The sequence below is a fragment of the Idiotropiscis lumnitzeri genome, chromosome 21 (assembly GCF_059441095.1).
Source record: "Idiotropiscis lumnitzeri isolate Australia: NSW breed Sydney's pygmy pipehorse chromosome 21, RoL_Ilum_1.0, whole genome shotgun sequence".
Taxonomy (NCBI): Eukaryota; Metazoa; Chordata; class Actinopteri; order Syngnathiformes; family Syngnathidae; genus Idiotropiscis; species Idiotropiscis lumnitzeri.
Genome location: NC_142411.1, coordinates 255,750 through 277,307, shown reverse-complemented (window position 1 = coordinate 277,307; position 21,558 = coordinate 255,750). Strand labels below are relative to the sequence as shown.

The following is a 21,558-nucleotide window of genomic DNA, read 5'->3' as shown; positions in this document are numbered from 1 at the left end:
GTTGCTACGCGGAACGCCACAGTGGATTGGCCGGCCAGAGTTGTCAATCTTCTCACCCCCTCCTTTTAATCCTCTCAGTTACACGTGACGGGGGACGTCGCACATGTACTACTGTTTTGGTTTGTTCGGTGGGGGATGGGATTATCATATAATTTAATAAAATATGAACACAGATTGCATTAATAACAATAAAGATACCACGATTTCCCAAAATAGTGGATATATTAGTAGGAGTGCAACAAAACTAATTCTGGAGCTCAGTGGGCTGCCATGCATTTGTTGTAGTTGGGCCTTTAGTGAGCATTTAGACATCTTAATCCACCTTTTAATACCACCACAATCATCACGTTGCAATGACAGGAATAACATCAATAATACTGTGACAGGTCAGAAACAATCTAAAACTAATAACATGGCAAATCAATGACATCATATGTGCCAAAGACGCTGATCATTAAATGTAATACGGTTGCAACAGACGACGTTTGCAAGTGGAACTTGGCTGCAACATATTTTTCAACCTTGACCAACGAAACAGACGACAGACGAGGTTAGCTCACTGGCTTTGCGAGGATGAATTTGAAATCTGGACGGATAAACTCACAGTCCCATTGCTCATCCTACATGGGGCAACACAACTGATTCTGAAGGTCCTGGACAGATTCGATTGACACGGCAACACATAGGGGCTGGACTCTTATGATTGGATTGGAGAGAAATGCTAAAGAAATGAAGGGGAAGAACTCAATACAATCATATGGAACAATTCAGCTTGTAACCGGACAGTAAATCAGTGCAGAAGACCCAGTTGGCCCGGACTATCTGACTCCGTAAGAAGGAATGCTCCAAAGCGCATAACATTTGTGTATAAAAAAAAAAAAAAAAAAGGAGGGGAAAAATGATCAGTGCGCAAACTATTTTATTGCTCAACTCAATAAACTCAATATGTCATAGTGGCAGTCAATTTTCGTTTAAAAACACATCTTGGCCATAAATATAACACAAGGCAATGAAACACTGCAGTCACTGAGCTTCTTGTTCTATGTCGTATTATTACACGGCTGCACAAAGAAGTCCGCTGTGGGCCGTTTGTAAGCGCAAAACTTCATATGGCCAGATGTGGTGAAACAGAGGAACGCTTATACTCTCGACCATCGCGTTACTTTCCTCTTTGCGTGAAAGCAGGACTCTTTAAGTGCTACGAGAGCACTGAAGGAAAAGCTCCTACCTGTCGGCCATATACGGACAACAATGGCGCGTGAGCCGGCCAGCTGGCCAATCTCAAAGAAGCTACTATAAAAATATCTCATCAATACATTTGACCTCAATTTATATGGTCCCCGGAGTCAAGAATGAGTACTCATAAAGTACTTGAACGCTTTGCCAGCCCAAATTGAAAAACGTAAGTGAAATACAGCGTAAAACCCTTTTTTCTATATCTAAAAATGCGATGTAACGCGGAAGCAGCTGGGGAAGAAAAATAGCCCGAGGGTGGTACATTTGAAGTCTCGCTTGCAAGGCAGGACATAACTTGTCTGGGATGTCAATCAGACTTTGAAACGGTATCCCGAGTGCGCTGGAATACATACGCGTCGTCCGTTTGCATGAACGTAGGGGAGACAAAGTGTCAAGTAAAGCTTTGCCCTCCCGATGACAACCGCAAAGAACAATTCTGGCTCCGAGCCAGAGGAGGGCGAGTGGCTCTGACGCAATGCGGTCACGAACCCGTGTGATAACGTTACAGCGGATTAAGAGGAATAAATGGCTTCTTTGTGTGCGCCTCGTTAACACGCGTCCGGCCAGTCCCTCACGTGACAAAAACGCAGTGCGCCAGTGGGCTGGGCGCAAGTTTGAGCTTCTTCAGCGGAAGCCGTCGAGAACATTGGCACATGAACGGGTAGAAAAATCCATTTAGGAAAGCGCAGATTACAAAACCGGATGGCAAATGCTCCAAAAATGTCCTCAAATTTCAATCAAAATGCTCGACTTGCTGTTGCGTTTCGGCCCTTCGGAATGTGTCCGAGCAATTTGGCCAAAATGATATTCTCAATCCCCACGGCGGTGCGGTGGAATTGAGTTTTGGGGAGTCTGGGCCAAAGTCAGCCCCAGTCCATCCGGGACCCAAATGAGGGCGAGCGGTTGCAGTTCAGTCGAGGTCTCTCAACGTTTTGCCGCTCTCCTTGGCATTCTTGCAGCTGTACAGCCATTTGATAATCCTGGCATTGCGCTCGATGACCGAGGTTCCCTGGCGGATCTTCTGGCGCAGGACATCCTCCTGCAGCCCGTCGCTGTCGTCGCTGTTCCGCGAAAAGCCGCCGTCCGACGCCGACGCGCTGACGCTGCGCAGCTTGATCGCCGTCTCGTCCGAGCGCGCCGAGAAGTTCTCCTTCCCCAGGGACTCGATCACCTCCCCGTCCAGGCCGCAGTACTTGAAGAAGGCGTCAAAGTCGGCAAAGTTCTTGGAATACCTGGAGCTGATGTCCGAGCGGGATCGACCCACCCCTTTGCCGCCCCTGACGGGAACATTCAGGAGGAGATTAGCGGCTGCCTCCTTTGGACCACGATTGGCTTTTCCCGCAGCTCCGTTGCGCCTTCTCTCCGGTGTTGGGGTCCTGGCATTTGAGCAGTATTCCCTTGCAGATTGCTCATCTGTCGCGATTTCTCGGTCATCGCCGTCGGGCTCGAGTTCCTTCTCCGGCGCCTCACGTAAGGTTGTTGTTTTGTTCGCCGAGCTTCGAAGGAGTTTACGCGTTATGTGATGCTTGCGGTCGTTCCCGGCCCCTCTCAGCGCTTCGCATTTCTGCCTGTAAAGCAGGATGGAGTCGGGTCGCTTCTTGGAGCTGGAGCGACGTACCTGCGCCGGCGAGCGGCTCGGCCGAGACTCTCGGCGGGAGGACACCGAGCCGGAGGCGGAAGCCGGGCCGGTGAGCGGCTCCTGAGCGGAGCGGGCCGCCTGTTGGCTTTTCACGTACTTGGGTTTGCTGGCCGCCAGTCGCTCCACCGCACTCATGGGCCCCTTCACCTCACTCTCCAGTTCCATTTGCTTTCGGAGATAGTCCGGACCCTTCTCCAGGATTTTCGAGGTATCGCCGGGGCTCTCCATGGCGGTCGGGCCGATCTCTGGACGCAGCGGCAGGAGAAGCGATTTTGTTTTCCTCAGGTTTCCAGGATTCCATTCGATCCCATACTTTGCCTGAGCATGTTTCCTCCGTCTTGTTGCGACACACACTTCTCGCCACCCCACCCATCCTGAGCGAGGTCGCTTTCAGTCAAACACGGGCCTGTTCAAAGTACACCTGATAGAACCATGAGGAAGACGAGCGAAAGCCGACACTCTCCTTCTCTTAAGGGGGCGTGGAGAGAGAAATGAACGTGATGGACTTTTACTGATTGCTTTTGTGTACATTCAACATTTGCATTGATAAAAAAAAAAGAAATAAAAAAAATTGCAGTTTCCATTCCCTCCTCTTGCACTTGGAGGTCCAAAGTACAGTTGTTGTAAAACGGAATGTATTTTGAGCTCAAAACAAAGTGCAAACCGATGAGCACACGCAAGCCCCTACAAGACCACCGGAGCTCATCTGACGTGCATCAGACAAAAATCAGTCGCAAGTGTGCTTACCTTCAAGCTTTGATGGCGTATTTGTTGATGATGTCACTTGCAAATTCCCCCCCCCCCTCCTGCCTAGATGTCATGGACGGAACGGAGAAACTCAATTAGTGCGTCAAGACGTGCTGGCAGACTGCATAGGTGCCTTTGTTTTGGTTAGCAATGACTTCAAATGGCCTCCTGTGGTTCATGTCCACCAGAACGCCAACCCCAAAAGTTTGGACCAGTTTTTTCTTTCAAAAGGGGAACAGGAGATGATGTTCTCCGCAGTCTCACAGAAAGAAAGTGAGAAATGTGCTTAATAAGTTCAAACGTGAGTCCGGTGTGTACAAAATGAACAATGTGGTCTTGCCAAATTGCAGATGTTGACCCATCTGAAACAAATACGCCCCCAAACGATCCGCCCACCAAAAACAAGCGTTTCCAAAGTCTCCGAGTCAACGGCAAAGGTGGAACGAATTTCGAATGTCGTCGTCAGAGGCAAGCCAAATGGAAGCGTGCGCTTCCGCTCAGACATGAATGACTTTTCCCCAAGGCAGAGGGCAGCACTCGAATGTATTTTGCGCAGTCCGGCCGTCAAGTGTGAAGCGCCCGCGGACCGAGCCAACGGCTACAATCGTGCAGAATCCATTTTCTCGATTTCACTTCCTTGCCGCAAATTGATTCACATTTTTATTGTTTTTGGCTTCAGTTTTCATTCCACATCTGTTTTCCAAGAGCATTGTTTTCCAAAAATAAATGAAAAAAGACAACTTTTTTTTTTTTCCCCTCTTTATTGAGGCGTACGCTCTCCGGCCAGCTCCCTTTAAACGGGCCGCGCGGAGATTCGGCGGTGGGCTCAACCCCCGTTCGACGCATTCGTTGTAAAAAATATTTGGGATCACACCAGTATCTCAATCATGAATCATTCTCGAGGCGCAGCTTTTGGTGCAACTCGCTGGGTCATTGCGAAGAATAATTCTTCTCAGTGGTTGCATTTGTATGAGGACCGGAGGAATATTTTTTTGTTGTTGTACGACAGCAAACATCGGAAGCTAAGTTGCGGAATATTAACGCAAGTGGGAAATTTCAAATTTCCAACCTCTGACGAGATGCACTGGAGCGCCTCGTAACCGGAACGGATTTTTGAATCAAACCAACACTAGGGGGACAAAAATGGCTCGACGGATGGAAGAAATCGTAACGGACGAGCAGGCTCCGGCTCGGTGGGCCCAAATCAGAAAGAAAGGCTCGGTACCGGGTCAAGGGCTCGTCCTCGGCCGACGCAATCGGTCGAGGTCTCCTTGCATTCAAAATATTGAGAAATATTAGTTACTAAAGTTTGTACAACATTTTGGTCGACTGTTGAAGTTCCCTGCCGACAACATAAATAATGTCTTCCTGTGAGAATTTCCCTCACGACCGGATTATTATTATTATTACTCTCCAGGGTCAGATAACTGATGATTTCGTATGAATACTGTCCGGGCAGCTGCATTTTTGGACGCTAAACTGAGCTGAGCTTCATGTTGACACACGAAGTATTATTTGGCCCGTTACGGAACGGGCTCGGCGGATTATCGCGCAATCGTTGAAAGCACTTCTTCACTTCTTGCGTGACCGAAGTTGGATTGTTAAAAAAAGAAGACGGACCGCCTCAGCCTCAATAAAGGAAGAAACGTCGGCAAATATTCGACTCGACATTCTGCAAACGCGAAGAAACGTCACAAATCACACGTGGACTTATTTCAAAGAGATAATACGGTCAAGGCAAACAAAGTGTCCGAACGATGATTTTCAACATAAAAAAAAGAGAGAGAGAAGGTCAGAACTCAAATAAAACTTCTCGCTATTCCAAATAAGTCATGCTAGCGACATAGCAGCCGTGATGAAGGCAAAAATACGATTTATTCACCACAAATATCTGCCGCGCACACGGCGATCTATTTTCACAAGTTGGCTTTCTCGAGCGCAACTTGAAAGCAATGCTTCCCGAAATTCTTTGCAGGTCGGAAACGCGTCGCTTCGGCGCATTCCTCACCGGGCTGGAGCCGCGACTGCTCTCGCTTGTCACCAATCCGTCACAAAGCGGCCCGCCGACGTCTGGCTAACGTCAGCCCGCCGGCAGGGAGGCGGCCATTACCTGCCACGCGCGTCTTCTTTATGGCTTTTGCCACGCACGCATTATTGTTCTCGCCTGGCACTTCGGACGACAGCGGAGACGGAACGACGTCGCCGAGGACCACCGCGCGGCAAACGCGTGCGCGACGCCATCGGGCGGCAGAGCCGATCCCAATGCCAGCGCATTCTGTCGAATTTCATTTGCGGACAAACGAGCTTTCTTTCTGATGCGGCCGTGTCCGACTTCTGCAGCAGAACGCCGACGACTGCCAAAAGGACTGATTTGACGTCGGATTTCGGAGTGAAAGGAGTACAAAGTTGGACGCGAGGACGGATGCGTGAATGGAAGCAAAGTACGACGGCAAAGCTCCGCCCACGGGTCGAACGTGGGCCGTTTAGCCGCTCCCACTTCACCTCGTACGTCAACTTTTATCTCCTCTAGTCTGAAAAATGTCTTTCAAAGGAACAGTCCTGCTTTTTGTTCTGGCGGCTGCCAACAACCCTTATAAGGTCGCCCGTCTTTGGGCGGGAAAAAAAAAAACAGCCAAAAGACAAAGGATGGGTGTCGGCGTGCCGTGACTCAGCTTATCTGTTCGAGGGCAGGAAACACACGTGAAGGATGCGTCTGCCTGCGGGAGACCGAGACGACAAATGGGAAGGAGACGGCCACGCTTAACGAGCTCGTCTTCGACCGCCACACTGTCGCCATTATGTGCTATTAAGCTCGCTGAGACTTTCAAACGACAGCGGAAGGAAAGTGGAGTGAGACGAGAGATTTAAGACCAACAAATTGCTCTCAGGCACTAACAATGTTGATTGGTCACACAGGCGGATGAGTTTGGAACGCACCACAGAAATGTGAGGGAAAAAATGGATGAAGGTGAAATCAGAGGATGTGGTCCATTTTAAGGAAAACTCAAAGCGATCAAAACAAAAAGTGGTTGCCTCCCACGAGGCAGTCGCTCGCCGTTTCAAAAAGGTCGTTGACCCCTGTTATAACGCCACGATTTCATTCCTGTGCTTCAGCTCAGCGTGAGGCGCATCATTTTTTAGAGTGTCGTTTTTAAATTCATAGGAATTTGCGGCGCTCGTTTCTCCACACCCAATTAACGTCCGCAATTTGCTTTCATTTCATACACGCTTGAAAAGGAAGGTGCAAAGTTGTTGCACGTCGGCGGCGGTAATCACCAAATTTAACGTAGCCGCCAGCGCTCAGCCCCGCCTTTTAGAGCAATCACATCTACGACGTGCCAACGAGCATTCGGGATGGTTTTTTACCAATAACCTGACGCCGTATACACGGGCGCATTCCACACGTTACCACGACGACGGCGTCTGTGAAACCGTTTTCACAATTTCATTTCATCTCACGTACAAATGAGCGCAGATGTTCAACGTGCCGGCCAAGCAGCTGCGCTGATCAATTGGCCTGTGAGCAAACGTTTGGCTTTTTAGGGCACGCCGCTCGCTTCCTGTGGGAAAAACAAAAAAGCCCAAAGATCCATTATGCTCTTTAGCATTCCAACTTAACTCCCCATGCGAATTAATCAGCACGCGCCGTGTGGTGCGGAGTGCGTGTAAAAGGCCGTTGAACCGGGGATGCGCTTCGATATGGAGCAAGAGAATTCTCTGACTCTGTTGAATGCGGCGATAACCACCAAGATTCGTAGAGAGGAGACGTAAAAAACGCTGAGGGCAGACATACTGTGACTTTCAAATCACATTGTGTGTGCCAAGGACAAAACACACACCTGACGCTCGTTGCAGAATAGAAGACGCCTCCCGATACACCGTTTCTGACATTCTAGAAAGCTACTTTGGATTTCTTGACTTTGCTTTTCAACATCTTTAACCGCTTTGTTTGTAACTGCAATTAAATGTTGTACTTTTAATGAGAGTATGTGAACGTGCCCGAACTCCTGCAGTGTAACAACATCACCTAGTGGCTGTAAAAAATAATGACGCTTAGTCACAAAGGAAAGCTGACAAAATTGAACATAACCCTCTCACATTAAGTCGCAAGTGGAAACAATCATTACGTTTGGTGACTCCGCAATGCCGCCAATGCTTCTTGCTCATGCTAGTTTGCTAATGTGGCTAACTGATTCGCAAAGTGCAACATTTTCCAACGGAGCCCCGAAGGAAAATAAGAAAAAAACGTTCCCCCCCCCCCTTTTCGTTGTACAATACTCCCGCTGGATTTGGGATAAACAAAATTGCATCCTATTCACAAGAAATGACAAGTTCCTTGTTAGCATTAGCCATTACCTGTTGTTGCTTGATTGGGGGGGGGGGGGGCGTTTTGCTGCGTTCCTGGTCTGAAATTCTTTCACACGTTTTCCACACCGCTCGTCTTCTTTTTGTCTCACGAATGAGCCGGAGCCGATCCCGCCCGGCAAAAGTGGAAGTACGTCCTGAAATCGTTTGTTTTTCGGCGGCTTTGTTAACGGTCAGCTGCACGCCTTCATTCTTCCGACTTGATTTCACGCAAATAAATCATACTTACATCCGAGTGCATCAAACACGTCGTGTTATCTGAACATCCCCAGTGAGGAAAGTCACGTGCCAACTTTTTGAGTGCCATTATGCCAAAAGTAGCCACGCCGAAGCCGCTCTTCAAATTCGCACCGTCCAGCGGCGCACGCGCACGCGCTCGTGTTTTTCTTAACAATTTGCGTTTTCGCCAACATTTTTTCCCTTTTCCCATTTGTTGTTTTATGCTCATTTTGATGCTTGATTGCTTTTTCTCTGCAAAGAGCTCCCCTTAGTCCGTAGAAAGTTCCAATGCACAAGTCTTTGGTAGTGAATGGAAAAGGTCAGAAACGATGAAGAAGACACAGAGGTCACCTGCTAAAAGAAAATAGTGAGAAATGCAGACGTCATACGGGCTAAAATGAAAATCGGATTCCCTGAAAGGGAAAATCACGAGAACAAAATTAGACAGACAACACTCAGGGTGTTAGATGACAAAGCACACCTTGATGTCATCTTCAGCAAGGCAAAGGATATTCATATTAATAGAACCTAATATCCTGACAATCTTTTCTTTACACGTTCCGGCTCTCGAACTTTAGTCACCCATTGCGCAAGTGCTTTACGTCCGGAATCGCAACTTTGCTTCGGAGTCACCGGTCACGTGAATCCGACCCAAATCGGCAACAAAAGAAAGCCACACGCCGCTATCGTGTTGTCATTTATTAGCCGCGGCGTCTAGCCGACGGGCTTATTTTACGTCACATTAACGAGCGATGGAATGTTGGGATTAGGAAGGCTAAAGTTTGTGCCTTTTTTTCCCGGCAGGTCAGACTTGAACAGGCTGCGAAATGACAATACAGACATTTTTAAGATGACATCCGATCATGCGCCATTTGAATTGAGGAGGAAAAAGGACCGTCATCGTTTTACACAATGACGCATTCCCGCTAGGTATTATTGATTGATTTCTTCATTTTTGAGAAAAAGTCACATTTGCTTTTGTTTATCAGTCACTTTTAAGAGAGCACGAGTGAGGAATTCGACCATTGCGCAGTGGCAATACGGTCGCGATTCGGAACGCTTGAGTGTGCCCTTTTCGGTTGCGTCATACAGAGAAATATAAAAACAAATCCGAAATAATGCAAATCACAACACGTTGTCCTGAGAATGGACGTACTCTTTTCATGCAGCGGACCCAGAGGCACCCAACGCTCCCACGTCGCTCACCAGCCAGGCCGAGCGCCTCTTTTTCAAGGCACACACACTTAAAAGTCACAAATGCTACAGCGGAGAACGCGAGCACGGCGCTAACCAAGCCGATGAGAATTTTGCTTATTTTGCATCGAGTGTTGAAATATGTGCAGGACGAACGCTCCGATAAATAGAAAAGGAGTTGAGCGTCCATGGCATGGATGATGTGATGCATATTGGTGGAAGCGTCGCGGCGCTTCCAGAGAGCTCAGCTGATGTAACCTGAGCGAGCGAGCGAGCGGCTGAGTGCCTTTTCATGGCAGCGATTGAGCTTTTCCCAGGAACGCCGCTTCCCAGCGAAGCCTTTCCTCGGAATCGCGCATACTTAAAACGCTCAGTTAGCCCGCTTGGATAATCTCGCCGGCCTAATGGAGTCACTCGGGCTTGAGATGAAGAGTAGCGTGTCATAATTAGGAGAATATTTTGAGGATACCCAGGAAGGAGTCCATGTGAGAATTAGGCAGCGTTTTCTCCAAAAAGTAGCAGCAAATCCAAATTTTTACTTTGGAGCGAGCCGGACCCGGTCAGCGTTCCGGCCTCGATCCTCCGGCCTGCGACCCGCTCCGTCCGTGCTGCCGCCGCCGCGGGACAGATGCAAACGCCGGAGGTTTATGTAACATCAATAGTCGGCAAATTGGACTTTTCAAATGGGCTTACCTAATTCTGGTCTTCTCTAGCAATGCAACTAAGCACGCGCAGATCGTCTTCCAGGGTTTGGGCCATTTTGTCCTCAAAGAATCATGCTTTGTCATTCTGTTCTTGAGGTGTGAATTCACGCTTGTTACGTCATGCGACTTTCTCGTGCAACATTACTTTGACAAAATGAAACTTCAGTGGAAAAGTTCTCGTGAATTTTGAAGGAGTGTACGATGAGGAGAAAACGCACATCGTGAACGGAACCCGACTAAGGTGGCGTTCAGTGCACAATCATGCACTCATGAGGAAAGCCAGCAAAGCGATCAGCGTTTTGTTCCCTCCATCCCGTAAAAGTTGTTCTGGCTCAACATTGCACGGCACAAGCACCCTTTCAAAACACGCGCAGCAAAGTATCGAAACGCTAGAGCTGGGATTCTCCCGTGGGACGTCGGCTTTATAACGCCGGCGCTCTCGCTGCGTTTTTTTTTCTTTTCTTATGTAGGCATATGCAGCGTGCCGCTATCAATGTCCGCCCGGGGGAATGACATCAGAGGTTCCGAAGAGCTTCTTGGCATCTTTACCGTAGTAAACGTGAGCTCAGCAACCCAATCTGCCGCACGGGGAGGAACAGGCGAATGCTCGGGCATAATCGCGCTTCCGCGGAACAGCGGCCGCTCAGAGATCCTCAAAGTTCGTTCGAATCACCCAAAAAGATGAACGATATTGTGGATTGGGACTTAAAGAGCTTGGGATTGAATATGGCACTGTTGGGTGGAAATCGGTCCAAATATGGTCAATTTCTTTTTGATTTTTACAAATCCTTGCTCCTGCCTAAACCTTTTCAAATGAGAAGCACAAGCAGGCCTGTCAGGGGAAACTTTCCAGAAAATATTAGCTGCTCTGCTGAGAAAATTGATTTTTTATGCAAAAGTTAAATTCGGAGGTGACCACTTCAGGGGGAATTTGTTGTTGTTGTTAGAGGAAAAGAACACCTAAAATGGAAATCCCCAAACTCAAGCAGTTTTTTGTTTTTTTTTGTTCGATTCTGGGAGGTCTCGCAATGCACAGACACAAACCATCGTGGATGTCGGAATGACGTTCTGCTGGTTGGTCATCATCAGAAGCGCATGATTCACACTTTCACCATTGCGTAAGCGTGACTCCCCCACAGGAACGACCGCAGAGTTCACATCATCTCATTTTGGACGGAATATACGGAGCCGTGTCAAAGTACGCGCCTCGCTTGCTGATTTCTGTTTGGGGTTTTTTTTGTTTGCACATTTGTGACACATTAAACGTCACGGAGCACCGAGACAATTTGGATACGTGACAACGATAACGGGATGACAGTGTTGGTTTGCGATTGGCCTGAAATTCCCAAAATTTGAAATGAATTGCAATGCCATTCATTTGTTCCTGCCTGCCTGCAAAAAAATGTTTTTAAAAATTCGGGGAATGTGATTTTTCTTTAATAAGGTACTCGAAAAGACGGTGCGTCCTAAAAACATTTGGTCATCAAGTAAAATGAATGAGAATGTATGTACATATAACGGATTTATGATGGGCGTGACTTGTCCGTAAAATAGTCACGCAGACACAAACGAAGAAGACTCGACCAACTTGGTATGAAAACAGCACAAATGCTAGCTAGCTAGCTCGATTGATAACGAGAGCGGCACAAATGAAAAGACGCACACAAAAAGAAGGCTCGCAACTACGCTGGAGTCGCCATAGCCGAAAACAGCTCCAATGTTAGCTAGCTAGCTAGCTAGATTGTCACATTGTGTTACAGTAAACATGAAAACAATTCTCCGACTGCTAATTAGGCCAACATGATGTCATTTTACGTTTCCGTGACAAGAGTGTTGAAATATCCGCAAGACAGACAGGACAATCCGCCAGGGATAGTCCGATTCGTCGCTTTCACGCACACCAGACGTTTAATAGTATCGTCGCGCGGGTTGGAGAGCGGCTAGAATGACACAAAATGAGACGACAATGAATCCTGTCGCTGAAACAATTTACGAGGCCAAATTCAATTTATGCGTTCAAGTCAAACGGAGCTCGATCGGCAGTGGCTCGATGTGGCTTTCAAGTTTCACTAACTGAGGCTTTGTGGTGAATCCAAACGACATAGCTGGGTTGTTTTCTTTCATACTTGCGGCGGAGGCCCATGAGCGTACCGGTGGCTTTCTGTAGCCCCCATCTCAAGAAAAGAGAAATAAACACTAGAGCAAGAAATAGTTCATGTTCACACAATGTACAGCGTGTCGCAGAGTTTGAACACCACCATCGCGTCACAATTTGGGAAACCATCGGGAAAAAAAGTAGAACAGCTCGCAACGGCGCCACCTTCACGAGACTTATTTCGACACTCGATCCAGGAACAAAAGCGCACCTTGTATGCAAATTGCCTTGAAGCCTTGACATCTTGATTTTTGGCCTATTTTACTGCCACTTCCCCCCTTGGAAAAAAAGAAGTCGAGGTGGCGCTAGTTGAAGTGAGACGCGGCATCGTTTGACTGAGAGAAGATCTGAGCCGGACCACTTCCCCGGAGGATCGTATCTCGACGGGGTCCTAATGAAGGACCGCTTGCCCGAAGGCATACGTCCGTCCGTCTACCTGCAGCGCTTCATTTTGAGGGGAATCCAGAAAGTCGGACCTTGCCCTCTTGCCCAAAGTCAGCTCGCATAGCCGACCACTTCACCTATCACCCTCTGACCGCAATTGGTGAGCCCGCTAGCAGGAATCCCAATTTTACCGATCGGCCGATGACCCATAATACATTTGTTAAGAGCGGAACATTTTCCCGGACAACGCCTCAACTGTTAGCTGTCTTTCGACACGCCATTGACGTGTCAAATCGTCCTCCGTCATAGGCCAAACAGAGCGCTCAAATATTTCATTGCGGAGCCGTGTTGATGTAGTTTCGCACCATGTGGATGTTGTCTCCACCTTTTTGTCAGAAACGGACGTGCCAAAGATCTGACGAGCGGCCCTCCGGATCGCGTCTCGGAGCGAATGACGTGCCGATCGCAGCCGAGCAACGGCTGCGCGCATACTCACGACGGACAACGGGGCGCTCGAAAGAGGCAACGCCGGCCCGAAGTCCCCGAAAAGGTGATCCGTGGCTTTTGTCACAGATTTGGAGTTGTAAATCCGTCAACACGATTTGGATGGAGCCCCACTTGATCAATCGTGAACTCTCCCGTCACGTCTCCAACAATGCCAAGATGGCGTTAGCGCGGTAGGCAAGCCAACGTTCGCCACGGCTGCTGTCTGAAACTCTTTTATAACACTAAAGGATAACGGCTTTTTTTTTTTTTTTTACACAAGTAGCGGCAAACTCCGGGCTGAGCCTGCTTCCGCAAATTGTAGACCACACGTCGCTTTAAAATAAAGTGTTTGTCATTGTATTTCACAGATGTGAAAGGCCCCATGACTGAGTTTGCCTCGGGCCCGCAATTGGACGGAAAAAAAAAAAAAGAAAGTACAGTCGTGTGCTCCAGTCAATTTTCCCATTTTTTCTGTTTCCCGAATCCGTTTAAATTGAGCCATTCATCATCATTGACGTCATCAATTGGATTCGGTTGGAATCCCCGAAGAGCGTCTCGCATAAACTCTTTGGAATACTGTACCATGGCCAGATCGACAGTACTTTGATGATAAAAAAAAAAAGGAAAACAATCGGGGTTTAGAAGAAATGCTATCAGAATAATTCAGTTTCAACACATCAGGAGAAAATTGGAATTTTGGAAATTTTATGCAAAGAAAACAGTTGCACGAGAAGTCTCAATTTCATGTGCATTTTTTTTTTCATGTTGTATTCCAAGATTTTGTTTTCTTGAACAAAAATCAAGTGTAATCAAAAAACAAACAAACAGCATTTTACAAGTGAATATATAGATTGAGACGTACATAAATATTTCGAGTGTGCGGCACGGCGGAGGTCCGGTTAGCACGTCTGCCTCACGGTTCCGAGGCGCGGGGTTCCATTCCGTGTGGCGTTTTCTTCGGGTACGCCAGTTTCTCAGCCGGGATAACGGAAAGGATAATAGACGTCGAGATTTGGAGTGCCTCGTCGTCACGGGGCTCGACCCGGTGGTTTTTGTCCCGGCAATAAAGTAGCACGCTCGCGGTAATATTTCATCGGCAAATTCAGCGGACGCGCCAACATTTCCATGTGTACCGAATTTTATGCCCAGTGAACACATGAACACGTACAGTAACAGTATTCAAGTTCTCAACACTGCTTCTAATTATAACAACAACCCGAGGGCAACTGTTATTAAAACAAGATTCCTAATACATCAAATCAAGTGAAAAGATTTTTTTTCTTTTTTCTTTTTGGTGACAGCGCCCTTGAATAACATCTCGCGGGGAGGAAAAAAAAATTCCCCTCCATTTGGACGACACGGCCCAAAGAAAGCCACATCCTCATCCGGTGAATCGATTAGGAAGCATCCTACATGGGCCGGTACCGGTAGCTGTCACCCGCTCCCGCTCATCTGAGCACATTCCTGCAACGAACGGCACGGAGGGGAAAGTCGCCGGTCACACACGTGATGCTCAAAAGGCGGGACGCACGTCTGCCCGCCTCACGCTGGCTTAAAAACAACAATCGCGCTCACTCAACTGATCACATTCGAATCCAATTTGACGGACTTGACCCGAACATGCAATCGCATGTGATCGCCTCCCGCTCTTGCATCGGCATGGAAAAAACATCATGAGTCCAAACTGGAATTGCGACGATGATGACGGGAAACCAAAGTGTGACCTCGCTCTCATGTGCTGCGATTGCGTAATGACGCCCCCCGCCGAAAGCAGCGGCAGCACCGACGTGAAGAGCAGCGCCATCCGAATCCAAATCCAAATCGAGATCTTATCGCCAATCACGCCTGTTCCATCATAGCGCGGCATTTCTATTTTTGTATCCGTTTGACGGTCAAATGTGAAGAGCAGTTTTTGTTACATTAAACTGACCGCCCTCCACGAATTGGAGACAAATTCTACCCCCCCCCCCCCCCCCCCCTTGATTAAAGTGACGAGTGACGAGGAGCAAAAACAACCTTCAAAACTTGGCAACCACTGACGCAAATTCAAACTCTTTTGAAAGTCAGCACACACACGGCACCATTTCAAGTGAGCTCCTTTGTTCCAGTGGGCTTTTCCCGCCATCGTCACATTTGGCACGTGAACGAGATTGGAGGGAGGCCTGTCTCGGACAATCCTTTTGACCTCGTGCTCGTTTTGCGCTTGTACCCGCGGGACCTTATTTTAACACATCATATCCAATGGATAGAAATGAGCACAGGTGGACTCCAATTAAGGTGTAGAAACCTCTCAAGGATGGTCAGCGCAAACACGACGCGGCTGATCTCAATTTTGAGCTTGGAGTACGCACGTTATATTGCTTGTTTACATGTGTTGCTGCACCGTTTGAGTTCAATCCGCTGCGTAAAAGCTTAATGCGGCGTTGCACAAAACTGCGGTTTAGCGTTAGCATTAAGCGATGCCAACGCAAATGTCAAAGTGACAAGAAACAGCTTGAAGCCGCTTTTTTTTAATGAATTGTTCACTAGAAGCCAAAGTGTTGCTTGAGACGCGAGTTGAGTCGTGCCACTATACAGCGCTCAGATCTCAAAAATGTGCTGCCAAAAAATAAAGAAATAAGAAAAACACAAGTTGTGTGTCTGACATCTCAAGGCATCTTTTCATTTGGAGCATTTATTTGCAGAATAGGAAAAATGGGTCCAGTTGAAGTTGGTTCCCCATGCGATAGTCTGTCTGTGGTTTGGAACCACCCACACTTTACAAGCCAACAAACAGTGATGGCTTTCTTTCAGCGCCAAGCCAAAATCATTTTCCCCCCCCAAATATCTTCTTTGGTAAGTATCGGAAGAGGTGCAAACATCACAGAAGGTAAAAGTTTGAAGTCACTTGTAAAACGGGAGGCGATTGAGTGGACAGCTGGGGGGGGGGGGGGGGCGAGCTGAGGTGATTGGGTGGAAAGACGAAACACGCCCGCATAAAAGAAGGAGGGGACCCACTCGCAGCGAAGTACATCTCAAGTGATGGGAATAGTTCAGGGAACAAGGAGAAGGCACCCAAGAGCGTTTCGGCTCCGTGCGTAATTGACTTTGGAGAACTTTTACGCACGCCGTCAAGATGCGTCAACGCGCCTTTTGTGGATGCCAGCAAGGTCACCAGAGCTGATCGGGAATTTCAGTGGAAGTATTAAGCAGGAGGTGGGGTAACGGGGAGCGATAAATATCGCAATATCGGAGAGGAAGAGATAGCGTGGTCATCATCATCCTCACCCACGCGGGAAGACAAACGCACAAGAAGACGACACAAGACGAGAGAAGAGAAGAGACGACGGAGACGGAGACGCACGCAACCCAAAGTGTGGACCCGACTCGGATGTGCACGCGCGCGGCTGCCTCCCCGCCAGCGCGGCCCGGCGTCCACGCGCGTCCACTTTTGACCCGCGGCGCTTTTCCACGCGCGGATATTGAACAAGACACTTGGTGCGGGAACTTGATTTATTTTGCTTTGTTGAAGACGACGGATAACGGACTTACCGAACAGAGGGGGGAAAAAGCTCCTTAAGGTATGTTTTTATCGTATTCTGATCACTTTGTTAAAGACGATTTGAAGGAAAAGTGACATTTTGGGCTTCTGTTTTGGCGGGAGGTTTTATTCACCACGATGACAGAAGGTTGAAAAAGCACAATGTGTTTTTTGATATGCAACATCTTTTCAAAGCATTTTAATTGGTTTCAACTTTGGAGGATTCTCAGTAAAAGTGTGATTCGGGAGTTGCTTCAATCAGCTGCCAGGATGGCCGAGTGGTCTAAGGCGCCGCGTTCAGGAGGCCTGGGTTCGAATCTCGAATTTCCCCATTGTGGGGCTAATAAAGGCAATATTATTATATTATTATTATTATTATCCATAAAGAGGGAAGATGCTTTCTTTTTTTTTTTTATAACATCCAAGGAATTCTTCTTAAACATCAAGTTGCACTCTGACCAAATGCTTTGGGCTATCCAAAAGGAGTACTTGTAAATGCAGTAGCCCAATTTAGCACCCATTCTACGACCAATTTGTACAAGGTAAAGAGGCATCCGGTCAAGTCGAACTTGATTAGAACGAGGGATTTTGGCGTGCATGTTTGTTTTGGAAAGTGCAATCATTTAGCTGACTTATTTCCAGGTGTAAACTTTCAGTGTTTCGTCACTCCAGACACATGCGCTGCACATGCACATGCCTTCATCCAGGCTGCGTAAAGTCTTCTCACAGTTTGTCACAGCAAATTAAATGACTTTCATCATCTCTTGTCTTGCAGCGAACAGCAGAAAAGGGCAAGACTCCCCCCCCACCCCCGACCCCCGCGCGTCCGTCCTCCGCGTGAGCTATGAGGGCACTGCGCGTGCACGTCACCGTGGGACTGCTGCTGCTTCTCACGTGCACGTTGGCCGGCGGCGCACCGACGCCGAGAACGAGCGTGAGCCGAGGTTCCAGGCTGGTGAGGCGCGTGCAAGAGCTGAGCCGCGGCGCCGCGACCACGAGGATGGCGAGGACAGGGAGGACCGCGACGGCCACGACGGAAGCCCCCTGGAACAGCTGGGGGGGCGACATGGCCGAGACCACCGCGTCCCACGGAGAACGGAGGGATTTACGGAGATTGAAAACAGACAGAAGGGGGGATCGGCCAGCCGGTGAGTGAAGAAGCTGTAAAGTCTTGACAAGAAGTACAAGGCCACAAAATGCGTGCCCCTCACATGCTGTGCACTCACAAACGGAAAGGTTAGGTGGATCTTGTTTATTCCCAAAAGTGGCACCACGTCCACTTTTTGTGGCCTTTCAATGTTGGCGGCTCACCGGATATTTTCTTTTCGGACCACATAAACACACAAAGTACCGAATGAAAGATGAGACTTTCTCACTTGCGCGTCACCCCAAAAAAAAAAGGGTCTTTCGACCCGGCTCCATTTTTTTAAGAATCAGCAGTGAAACGAGGGTTGTTTCACCCCAATCGTCTCTTTTGGAAACGAGCTGCTTGTGAAAGCTTTGCTTTAGCGAAACCTCAAACATCGGAACTATTCCCAACAACAATTTTGTGCTTTTGATGGCAAAATAATGTGCAAATATGCATTTGGCAACCTTAAACTATTTGCACACTATTTCGTAGTGGTATTTAATAGTGTGTGAGTGCGTTTTGTATGTCAATGACATCATTGCTTTGACTTGTAAATTTCAATCTTTGTCATCTTTTCGCTCTCTCGTGACACTTTTCGTAGTAGATTTAACGTGACAAACAATTGGATCGATAACAAGCTACCTAAAGCATTCCATTGATTGGCGAGCTCATCAGAAGAAGAGCCGACGCTGCCATCTACTGGCCAGTGTTAATTGTTAAAAATGGAATTATTTTTCCTTTCCCAGTCGAAAGATGTAACCAGAGCTCGCTAAGGCTTTTCTCCGCCCATTCTCATTGAAAGAGCAAAAAGTGATGACAATTTCCGTCGTCGTTGACATTTCACATCAATTCTGCAAAAAAAAAATGTCACGGCTGAGATTGAAAGCGTTTCGTCATGCGGGCGCACGGTCTTGCAGTTGCAATTTAGTTGTGCTTCTTTGGATGGGAATAAAATATTTGAGGTTGTATTTTTATTGGCCATAAAAATGCCGGTTGTGTCGTGAAAATTTGCATTTTAAATGAGTCTAATGTTAGCACTTTCAAAAAAGGTTGGGAACCGTTGAAAATGCGATCACACGACTGGATGCTAGCGATCAGGCGATCGCATTTTTATTTATTTTTTTTAAGGGTTAGTGGCCCATCAAATTGGAAGATCGGGATTTTAGTGCATCCTTATCTAATCAAACCACAAATGGAACGTTCATTTCAAACTGCAACCTTTTCTATTTTTATCCTAGGCCAAAAATGTGTATCAGAGGAAGTGTTTGTTGTTTTCCGTAAGGTTAAAAAGGGGCGCCTCACGTTAGCGTCAAATACAACATACGCAAATAGATGTCAGCCACAAATGGCGTTCATTTGTTTCAGGGCTAAAAAAAAACATTCATCCCAAAGTGCAAGTGAACCCCGAGTGACCTTCAGGTTGAAATTGTGACATTTCCTCCAGCTGCGTCATGTGCCGGAAAGGAACGAACGCCTCGTCGCCGTTCACAGACGCTATTGTTCACACAAACGGCCATCGACGACTTAACCGCTAAGCCCGTTTGGAACTCGCGCTTAAAGTTGCCGAGGCTTAGCGCACACGCCTTTTAAAGAGTTCCCTGAGGTCTGCCGCCGTTTCTTTTGACATAATCACCACCACCACCAATCCGTTTGCACGACACAACTTTAAACTTTTCCACGGCCGCAAGCCATCGTAGGCCTAAAGGTGAAATCTGAAGATCCGGCAAACGAGCTTAAATGGAGCAGCGCACTAATCGTTGGCATCGCCGATAACAGCGGGAGGCCTTTTGATGATTGGGGAAAATCGGTTCAAGCCGATTTCATGCCATGCCAGCACGCGGCGAGCGGCCCTCCCTCCTTCAATTCTATTGGTTGCAAAGAGCGGCAGCATGAAAGCAGTTGATGCTCATCTCCTTTCTTACATTTCAAAACCATTTGCGGCGATGACAACGGTGACCAATCAATGAAGACGTGCAACCACGTCCCTTCTTTGAGTTTTGAGAGCCAAGAGAAAACTTGGCATTTCTTCGTCTTGTTTCGGTGTCTCGGCCTTCACCGGCATTTTTGACAAAGCTTGTGACGTTTTTCCGCCGCTTGGGCTTGAGACGAACAATCAGCAATTCGATATGATCGGACACATTTGCTGACTTGATGCATAACGCCCTCCCCTCCCCTCTCTCTCTCTCTCTCTCTTTTTTTTTGTGTGTCTTCTTCACCAGCCACGTCCCCACGAGATCACAGAAGGAAGGACAAATACCTGAAACACATCACAGGTAAGACTTTCCGTCTCTCACGACACGCCGTGAGGATGTTGCAAAATATGTCAAATGAGCAAATGTCGATCGGAAGCTGACAAATGTATCCCCGACAGGTCCGCTCTACTTCAGCCCCAAGTGCAGAAAACACGTGTACCACGTGTACCACCAGACCCGGGACTGCACGATACCCGCATGTAAGGATTCGTCACTTAGCAAAGGCGGCCCCCTGGAATCTGCGCACGTGTGTCATTTCTTCCTTCTTCACAGATTTCAAAAGATGTGCGCGGCTTCTGACGCGTCTTGCCGGCAGTCCCATGTGCACGGGGGGCTAACGTGAGCAAGGTATGATTTGTCGCACAAGAAATACCGGAAGACCACCTCAATAGTCAGCAGGACACGGAGATTTTCGTAGAATTTCCGATTGTAATTGTCGGTCTTCTCGAAATGAAACTCGACGGTGATGGCGCAATTCGGCCGCGTTCCCTTTCGACCGGACCCAGCTGCGAGCGGCTTGCTCTTCCTTCTTATCTCTATGAGAACATCACTTCGATCTCAGTTAGCGGGTTAAAAGTTGACAGAGAGTTTGATTTCCGTTTTTTTAAGATCAAGACGTAAGCCTCGAACATTGGGAATCGACAATCTTCCAAAGAAAGACGATATGTCGTTGACAAAGCGGATTTGTACGCACCTGTAACTTGATGAGCGATCCCAAAGGAACTTCCACCTCGCGATGCGATAAAAGGGGGAAAAAAAGAAGGCGCAGAGCGCCAACTGGGTCGCGGCGCATTCACGGGAGAATTCTCTCAACTCTGCCAAAAAAGCAAGCACTGATTTGGTTTGGTTTTCTGTTTTGAAGGTCCAAGAGGAACACCTGCGATCCAGAATTCTAATGGTCTTGGTTGGGAAAAGTGCCTTGGACATTGAGAGAGCCGTCTGAAAAACGCTGTTTGTTGAACTCAGGCAGAACAAGTGTCCTTCTACTGAAGTCTACTGACAATTTGGACAAAAACAACAACAAAAAAACACTAAACCCAAAAAATTCAAGAAGATGGAAAAAAAAACAAAAAAAAAAGGAAGCAAGCGGGACGCCGAGTCCTTTCAAAGGTGTTGGAAATGTTACGAAAGACAAGAGGACGATCCGCTCGCTGGTGTTAAGGACTCAAAGACACGAACTCCGCGGGCACGAGCGCCCGCCCAACATGCAACGTTTCCGTCAAAGTTTATATTTATATATTTGAAACTGGAGGCTGTGACCATTTCAAATGTTTGTGTGTACAAAGTGGCAAACAAAAAAACTTTTTTCAAATGTCAAACGGTATATAGCTATATAATAGCAAAAATATATTTAAATAAATTATAAAATTGCTACAAACGTGAGGGCTTCTTTTTCTATTATATTGAAAGGTCAAAAAACCAGCAGCAGCGTTTAATATTAATGCTTAAGTGGAACTCCAAACACAGACAGACTTCTCCAAATGTTGTTTCCCGTGAGACGACAAGCCGCTTGGGAAAGCTTCCTTTC

At 47.6% G+C, this 21,558-nt stretch overlaps 2 protein-coding genes across 2 annotated transcripts; one reads left to right on the top strand and one right to left on the bottom strand.

Moving 5' to 3' along the window:
• Window positions 1-340: 340 nt before the first annotated feature.
• fam110c (family with sequence similarity 110 member C) lies at window positions 341-3,369 on the bottom strand. The gene has a single exon (XM_088285505.1). The coding sequence runs from the start codon at window positions 3,101-3,103 to the stop codon at window positions 2,147-2,149; it is 957 nt and encodes a 318-aa protein (XP_088141631.1). The 5' UTR covers window positions 3,104-3,369; the 3' UTR covers window positions 341-2,146.
• A 12,791-nt stretch (window positions 3,370-16,160) lies between these two features.
• Window positions 16,161-21,334, top strand: alkal2a (ALK and LTK ligand 2a). Its single transcript, XM_088286668.1, has 6 exons — window positions 16,161-16,689; window positions 17,425-17,797; window positions 19,998-20,051; window positions 20,150-20,230; window positions 20,304-20,378; window positions 20,893-21,334. Exons 2-5 carry the CDS (start codon window positions 17,494-17,496, stop codon window positions 20,366-20,368), a joined length of 504 nt encoding a protein of 167 aa, XP_088142794.1. The 5' UTR covers window positions 16,161-16,689; window positions 17,425-17,493; the 3' UTR covers window positions 20,369-20,378; window positions 20,893-21,334.
• Window positions 21,335-21,558: the final 224 nt, after the last annotated feature.

Coding starts and splice junctions, on each gene's coding strand:
- fam110c (XM_088285505.1), bottom strand. CDS start 3,103: ATGGAGAGCCCCGGCGATACCTCGAAAATCCTGGAGAAGGGTCCGGAC.
- alkal2a (XM_088286668.1), top strand. CDS start 17,494: ATGAGGGCACTGCGCGTGCACGTCACCGTGGGACTGCTGCTGCTTCTC. Junction 17,798..19,997: donor AAGGGGGGATCGGCCAGCCG/GTGAGTGAAGAA, acceptor CTTCTTCACCAG/CCACGTCCCCACGAGATCAC. Junction 20,231..20,303: donor GGACTGCACGATACCCGCAT/GTAAGGATTCGT, acceptor CCTTCTTCACAG/ATTTCAAAAGATGTGCGCGG.